Genomic DNA, 7,840 nt, shown 5'->3' on the forward strand with positions numbered 1-7,840 from the left:
TAAATTTTTAATTCATTATATTCGATGACTCTGAATTCTTTATATTTATCTACTTTAATAATTATTGTCTTAGAAAACTAATAAAATCATAACATTTCAGGTATTTTGATTTGATTGGATTGGATTTTGAGTCAGTCCTGAATTGGAAGATGATATATTTGGACAGATGATCCTTTAGCTTGGAAGTTGGAAGATGATTACTTCTTGTTTTAATTTATTGTTGATGATTTGAAAAGGTTGATGTTTTACTTTCGAAGATGATTGGATTGGATAATATGCGATGGATTTTTTGTCTATGGTGAATTCAAGTGGTTTTGTCTTTGATTGGAATGTTTTATTTAGGTTGATGATTTTCCTACAACTTTTTATTGTTGTAGATGTCATCAAATATATATTGAGAGATAGAGATAATTTTACACAAATTTCGGGTACCCGACCATACGCGGAAATTTCGGGTACCCGAACCATCGGGTAGCACAGATTACTGTTCGGGTTCGGGTAATTAATGTGCTACCCGAAAATTTCGGGTACCCGACCCGAAATACCCGAACCCTTGAAACCCGACCCGACGCCCACCCCTAATAAGCAGAAAGATCAATGTTGTCCTCAGTGGCCGCAACATCTGAGTCGACAGCCATTGGGTCAGGAGTATTTGGTTTGCTTGCACCACCAGAAACCGTTCCCTCAGCAGATTTAGCAGTAGACTGGCTTGATGCAGTAGGACTCTTAGAAATTCGGGGAGCAGTAGAGACAGATGAGGCTTTACCTTTCTGAGTTTTCAAGTTGGCCATAAATTGGGCCAACGAAATTTCATCCTCACTTTCTTCAAAAAGATTCTGCGAGAGTTGTGTGGGGGGAGGAGCAGTATCAGAAAGAGCATCAACATCCTGGTCCGAGGAAGACGATGAAAGGGTAACAGCAACCCGAGGTGCAGGTTTTTTACGAGCAACCAATTCGTAGTCACCAGCAGCAGAGTCATCTCCCGAAGTATCTGCAGGATCAATCAACGAAGTGCGAGTGGAAGGTTGGCCCTTGTAACGAAATCTCTTCCCGGGAGTAAGATCAGGGTTGTAGTCGGCCTGCCTTTTTGAGCGTCTTTTTGGAGGAGAGGGTGGATCGAAAACCCTGATGATAGGTGGGTTATCAACGTCCAGGGCATTCCCAGACTCACCAGGTGCAATACTCTCCAGGGGTTCCGGCGTAAGAGCAGCAGGGATGATTTGTCAGTTAGAACCTGTGGGTGTTGAATCGGATGTTGCCGGAGAAGGGGCAACATCCTCTGTGTGACCAATTTCACTGCGGATATCGTGAGGATCAAAACCCTTTCCTGCCATTGTTTAGATTGTGAGAAAAATATGCCCAAAACGAAGAATAGAAGAGGAATTTGCGAGCAAGAAAATTCGAGAAACAATTAGGCAAGTAATGATAATTTAGGCTATGTAAATCAAACGGATAAGCATAAGCCTACAGTGCAACGGTAACATGCCATATCAGTAATTGACTCAGTCCAACGGTAAAAAAAAACTACGGGATTTAGCCGTTGCTATCTTCAAAAAAAATTATCTCGACAATTATGTGCAATTACTTTTCAAAATAAGTCCAGAAATAAAACCCATATCGAATTTTAGCTCCATTTAACATTAAAGAGCACATGATTTCGATATCCTGTAAAAATTGGATTTGAATAGAATTTTTTTTTTCTCTCATACGAATATCCTTATGACATGACAAAATTCACAATTTAATGTTTATGCATGACTTATGGATGCCTAATAACAGAATGTAACATAAATAGAAACATGAGAACAAATATGAGATATGTGTACAGATGAGGTGTTGTCACAAATGTTGGCAACATCTTCTGACCACACCTACAATTTCAGAAACAATTTTCAGTTTTGCTTCACACTAACTTATAACCTTTTTGAACATAGAAGTGGCAGCTCCCACACTAGAAGAACAGTCTTCAATGGACTCTTCTAGGTAGCTTTTTCCATTTTCTTCTATTTCTGTGTTAACATTTAGAAGGGGTAACTCCCGCACTAAGTGTCCAGCCTTCATTGGGCTACTTTAGGCAGCTTTTTCCATCTTTCCTTCTAACCACAGACCAAAAGATTTTAAGTCACAATTTTTCAGATTCTTCTAGGATTACTTGTCACATTGATTAAGGTCAAATGATCACTCTTCTTTTGTGACTAAATTCATATGTAAAGGTGTGAAGTTTTAAGACATAACTCAGAATTGTAAGTGCGTCAGAAAATTATGCTACACAGTTTCAACACACCATATCACAGTATGAATGTAATGCAGTATGTCTAGGTCCTAAAAATGCAAATGCATGGTAGATGTTGTCGGAGATGTTGTAACATCTGAGACAACATCCAAGAATGATTACATTGCACACATGCTTAGAGATTTCTTAAGGTTGGAGAATCTCTCAAAGTCTAATGCTTTAGTGAATATGTCTGCCAGATGGTTATTTGTATCAACAAACTCCATTCGTATCAATCTTTTTTCTACAAGATCTCGAATAAAATGAAGTCTTATGTCAATGTGCTTTGTTCGAGAGTGTTGTACTGGATTTTTTGAAATGTTAATCGCACTTGAGTTGTCACAGTACATAACCAAAGGTTCACTCTTTAATCCATAATCTTCTATCATTTGATTCATCCACAAAAGTTGAGTGCAACCACTTCCAGCTGCCACATATTCAGATTTAGCGGTTGAAAGTGACACACAGTTCTGTTTTCTACCATGCCATGAGATCAAATTATTTCCTAGATAAAAACATCCTCCAGAAGTACTCTTTCTATCGTCTTAATCCCCAGCCCAATCAGCATCTGAGAACCCTACGAGATTAGAGTTGGTTTCGCGTGTATACCATAATCCTAATTCAATGGTTCCGGCTATGTATCGTAAGATACGTTTTACGGCTTTTAAGTGAGAAATCTTTGGATTAGATTGATATCTAGCACATAAACAAACACTAAACATTAAGTCAGGTCGGCTAGCAGTCAAGTACAAGAGACTTCCTATGATGCTGCGATATAGGGTGTTGTCAGCATTTTCGGCAGCATCGTCTTTGGATAATTTTTCATATAAGCCCATAGGTGTCTTCATGTGCTTGGTGTTCTCATTAGCAAATTTCTTTATCAGATTTTTGGCGTACTTACTTTGGCACAAAAAGATGCCGTCATGCAATTGTTTAATTTGCAAACCAAGAAAGTAACTCAACTCACCAGCCATGCTCATTTCAAAGGTAGAAGACATACACTCAACAAAATCATTAGCATGCTTTTGAGACGAAGAACCAAAGATTATATCATCAACATAGATTTGACAAATAAGGATCTCACCTTTGGATTTTTGAATAAACAGAGTCTTATCTACCTCACCTCTGTTGAAACCGATTTCGAGTAGGTATTCAGTCAGTCTGCCATACCAAGTACGAGGTGCTTGCTTCAAGCCATAGAGAGCCTTTTTCAACTTGTACACATGATCAAGATTATGTGGATCCTCGAATCCTTTAGGCTGTCTAACATATACTTCTTCACACAAGATACCATTCAAAAATGCACTTTTAACATCCATTTGAAACAATTTGATTTTCATAAAGCATGCAATGGCTAGCAAAAGTCGGATTGACTCAATGCGGGCAACAGGTGCAAAGGTTTCATCAAAATCAACCCCTTCAACCTGAGTGTATCCTTGAGCAACCAACCTTGCTTTGTTTCGAATGATGTTCCCTGACTCATCAGTTTTATTTTTAAAAATCCATTTTGTACCAATTATATTGCCATGATCAGGGGGTGGAACTAAAGTCCAAACGTCATTTCGAACAAACTCTTCAAGCTCATCATGCATAGCATTGATCCAGAACTCATCTTTTAGTGCATCATCGACATTTTTAGGTTCAAGTTGAGATACAAAGCATGAAAATCTAACCTTTGAGTAGATGGTACTCATGCACACTAGTCCAACCATTTTTCGATAGTCAACTTTGTCTTTCTTTCGGGTTCGAACTTCTTCATGCATCCCTCCAATGATTTGAGATGTTGGATGATTCTTTTGGATTTTGCTTGGAATACACGATCCATCATCCACTGCCTCATCATCGCTGTGAGCATCTTCTTGCGATTTGGTGACTTCAGTGTCACATGTTGTGCCAGATGTTGCAACATCTGCATTTTCCAGTATGATTGGAATTTCCAGTAGGTCTTCCACATCATCTTCAGCAGTTTTCTTCTTGAGATCTGCACAATCATCAAAAACAACATAAATAGATTCCACAATAGTCCTAGTTCTTAAGTTAAGCATACGATAAGCAAGACTATCAGTGGCATATCCCAAAAATAAACACTTATCACTCTTTGAATCAAACTTAGCAAGTTGATCCCTGTCATTCAAAGTGTAACACACACAACCAAAAACATGAAAATATTTAAGATTAGGCTTCTTTCCCATGATTATTTCATAAGAAGTCATGGTTCAACCACTTCTTAAATACACCCTATTTGAAATATGACAAGCCGTATTTAAGGCCTCTACCCAAAAACGCTTTGAAATACTTTTCGAAGCTAGCATCACCCTTGCCATTTCTTGCAACGTCCTGTTTTTGCGTTCGGCAATGCCATTTTGCTGTGGGGTTTTTGGTGCTGAAAATTCATGTGAAATTCCTTTCCTGTCACAAAAAGATGAGAATGAAGAGTTTTCAAATTCTTTACCATGATCAGTCCTGATCCTTCTCACCTTCAGGTTGTGGAAGTTGGTGATTCTTTTGATCAAAGTTTTGAATACATTGAAAGTATCTGATTTCTCTCTAATAAATCTAACCCATGAAAAACGTGAGAAATCATCAACACACACAAAGGAATATTTCTTACCTCCGAGGCTTTCAACTTCCATAGGACCCATAAGGTCCATATGTAGTAACTCCAGACAGCGTGTTGTTCCAGATGTTGGCAACACTGGATGCGACATGCGAATCTGTTTACCTTTTTGACAATCTCCGCACACATATGGTATACCAGATGAAAGATTAGGCATACCTCGTACAGCATCGTACTTACTCAAATTTTTCAAGGTTTTGAAGTTTGCATGACCGAGTTTTTGATGCCAAAGGTCGAGTTCAGTAATTTGTGCATGTTTGCATAAACGTTCTTCACCTATTTGATAGCAATTATCCGAAGACCTTGTACCTGTCATTATGCACATGTTAGTTTCATCAAAAACTTCACAAGTATGTTTATCGAACTTCACATGCAAATTATCATCACACAATTGGCTTATGCTTATCAAATTTGAATTTAATAATTCAACATGAAGCACATTGTGGAGCTTTGGTAGTCCTTCAACATTCAAGGTTCCCTTTCCAACAATTTTTCCTTTAGCTCCCCCTCCATAGGTTACTCTACCACATTTTTGTTCAACATAATCGATAAGATATTCTCGTGATCCCGTCATGTGGCGTGAGCTTCCACTATCAAAATACTAATAACCTGCAGTGTTAGTTTTTAAAGAAGTATAGACAACTTTACAGCAAGTCTTTACCTTTGGTACCCAAATTTGTCTTACTGTAGGTCGATGGTGGGAGGTGTTTCGGGAAATGTTGGACAACATTCGGGGCTACATCCGACTCGACTTTCGATTCATGCAGTCATCCCTGAGTTTAAAACAGTATGGCCTGATATGTCCAGGCTTAAAACAGTAATGACATACATACCTGTGTTTTCTTTTCTTAGGAACGGGTGCAGCATGTTGTCTTTTCGGAGGATCACTTTTGATTGAGGGCGTGGGTTGAGGCTGTGTTGATGTATCAACTTTTCCTTTCACAAAAACAGTTGAATTTGAGGATTCACCAATTTCGAACACACTGTCTTTGAAACCTAAGTCTTTCTTGTCATCTCTTCCCATCAAAAGTATGGAATCAAGCTTGGATGTGCTTGAATTGAATTTGGACAAAGTCTCAGTTGCCTTTTGAAGTTCGTCCTTGGGTTTACCTAGTTCCAAATCCTTTTTGCTCAGGATTACTTCAAGTTTGGCAACTACGACTTTTATATCGATGTTCTCCTTCATGAGACTTGAGTTCAACTTGTTTCTTTTAGTCCAATCTTCAAACAACTCTTCATAGAGTTTTTGTATACTCTCAAGAGTGATATCTTCATCATCAACTTCCAATTCATCATCTACATTAGAATTTTCAGAAGTTGTAGATTGTAAACAGACTGATTTTTCGCAGATGTTGCGGACAGGTGTGGCAACACCTAGGGCAACACCTGAAGGGTTCACTTGCAGCCAGTGTTTTTCTGTCAATAATGCAGTCAAGGAGGTTTGATTATCGTCATCAGCGTATTTCTCATCCACATCAGATTCTTCATCGCTTAGGGAAACATTGTAGCCTTTATTTTTCCGCAATCTGTTGGCACATTCATTGTCATAGTGACCAAACCCCTTACACTCTCTACACTGCACTGAATCATACTTCTTTGAGTCAAATTTCTCTCTGCCTTCCTTCCTCGGTTGAGATTGTTGTTTGCCAGGAAGTCTTTGTGGTCTTTTAGGTGTAGGAAGACTTGGAAATTTTGAGGGTTGTGCATCCTTCTTCTTATCTCTAATTCTTTTCAAATAATCCCCGAATTTTTTGTGATAAAGGAGATAGAGTCCTCACAAAGGTCTGATTCATTGACTTCTTGGGATATTTGAATTAGGTCAGTGTAGGTGTTGTTTGAAGCTTGGAATGCAATTGTTTTCCCTTTATCCTTCTTCTGCTTGTCTAAGTTCATCTCAAAAGTCCGAAGTGAACTGATAAGGTCTTCCAAAGCAATTTGCGTCGTATCCTTGGCTTCATCTATCGCACAGATTTTTATGTTAAATCTTTCAGGCAAAGAACGGAGAACCTTAATAACTAGTCGTTCATTAGAGATGAGATCTCCAAGACTGAACGCCTCATTAGCAATTTCTCGTAGGCGACGATCATATTCCAATATGTTCTCAGATTCTTCCATCCTCATTATCTCGAATTTGGAAGAAAGCATTCTCAATCTGGTTCGTCGCACACTTTCGGAACCTTCACAGTGTCTTTGGAGGGTATCCCATGCGCTTTTAGCAGAAGTACAGTTTGTGATTAAACTGAACATGTTTGTGTCAACTGACGTAAATATAGCATTCAAGGCCTTGAGTTATAGTTCGAACTTTGCACTTCATCAGCAGTCCAGTCAGTTTCGGGTTTTGGTGGGCTGTCACCATCTTGATCTATCATGCTTGGTGAAGTCCATCCATTGATGATACGCTGCCATGCCCTTTCATTTAAGGATTTTATGTAGTATCTCATTTTGACCTTCCATAGGCTGTAATTGGTTCCATCTAGGACTGGTGGTCGAAGCGTTGCATTAGCAAGTGATGTATCCATTGATTATTTATTCTGTCAACACAAAACAAAAGCTAGAATAAACACTTAGTATGTCAAGTGGAAGCTCTGATACCACTTGTTAGGATTATTTTGTCCGATAGATATCAATAAATAATGAAAATATCAGAATAAGAGTAAAAGTAGTAAATTTGTGTTTTGTCAGAATTAAATGTTGTGCCAGATGTTACAACATCTCGGACAACATCTTCATGCAGCGGAAACTTTTTATAACACAAATTGACTTGAAATAAATAGATGGACAAGATTAAATATGCACAAGTATAAATACTTGTGCGGTGCCTTATGACAAAAATTAATCACTAGAAAATCAAATCGTTTACACAAAAACCTACCACTAGTGATTAAGACTAAAATCAATTTCCTCAACAAGTTGAGAAAATAAAGCTTTCTAAAAACAACCAACAAATTAAA

General features: G+C 38.2%; 1 protein-coding gene across 1 annotated transcript; it reads right to left on the minus strand.

The window, feature by feature from the left end:
• Positions 1 to 3,286: 3,286 nt before the first annotated feature.
• On the minus strand, positions 3,287 to 7,010 carry LOC140959354 (uncharacterized). The gene is made up of 8 exons (XM_073417209.1): positions 6,668 to 7,010; positions 5,723 to 6,608; positions 5,415 to 5,479; positions 4,884 to 5,198; positions 4,588 to 4,681; positions 3,647 to 4,396; positions 3,396 to 3,535; positions 3,287 to 3,294 (listed from the first exon to the last, which is right to left on the minus strand). Exons 1-8 carry the CDS (start codon positions 7,008 to 7,010, stop codon positions 3,287 to 3,289), a joined length of 2,601 nt encoding a protein of 866 aa, XP_073273310.1.
• Between the last annotated feature and the right edge of the window lie 830 nt (positions 7,011 to 7,840).

The sequence above is a fragment of the Primulina huaijiensis genome, chromosome 15, assembly GCF_012295235.1.
Source record: "Primulina huaijiensis isolate GDHJ02 chromosome 15, ASM1229523v2, whole genome shotgun sequence".
Lineage (NCBI taxonomy): Eukaryota > Viridiplantae > Streptophyta > Magnoliopsida > Lamiales > Gesneriaceae > Primulina > Primulina huaijiensis.

What these genes read in the sequence shown, in the direction of transcription:
- LOC140959354 (XM_073417209.1), bottom strand. Translation starts at nt 7,010, where the DNA reads ATGAGGATGGAAGAATCTGAGAACATATTGGAATATGATCGTCGCCTA. An exon ending in AGTCAATGAATCAGACCTTT is followed by an intron (nt 6,609 to 6,667) that starts GTGAGGACTCTA and finishes AAAGAATTAGAG; the next exon opens with ATAAGAAGAAGGATGCACAA. An exon ending in CCTAAGAAAAGAAAACACAG is followed by an intron (nt 5,480 to 5,722) that starts GTATGTATGTCA and finishes GTATTTTGATAG; the next exon opens with TGGAAGCTCACGCCACATGA.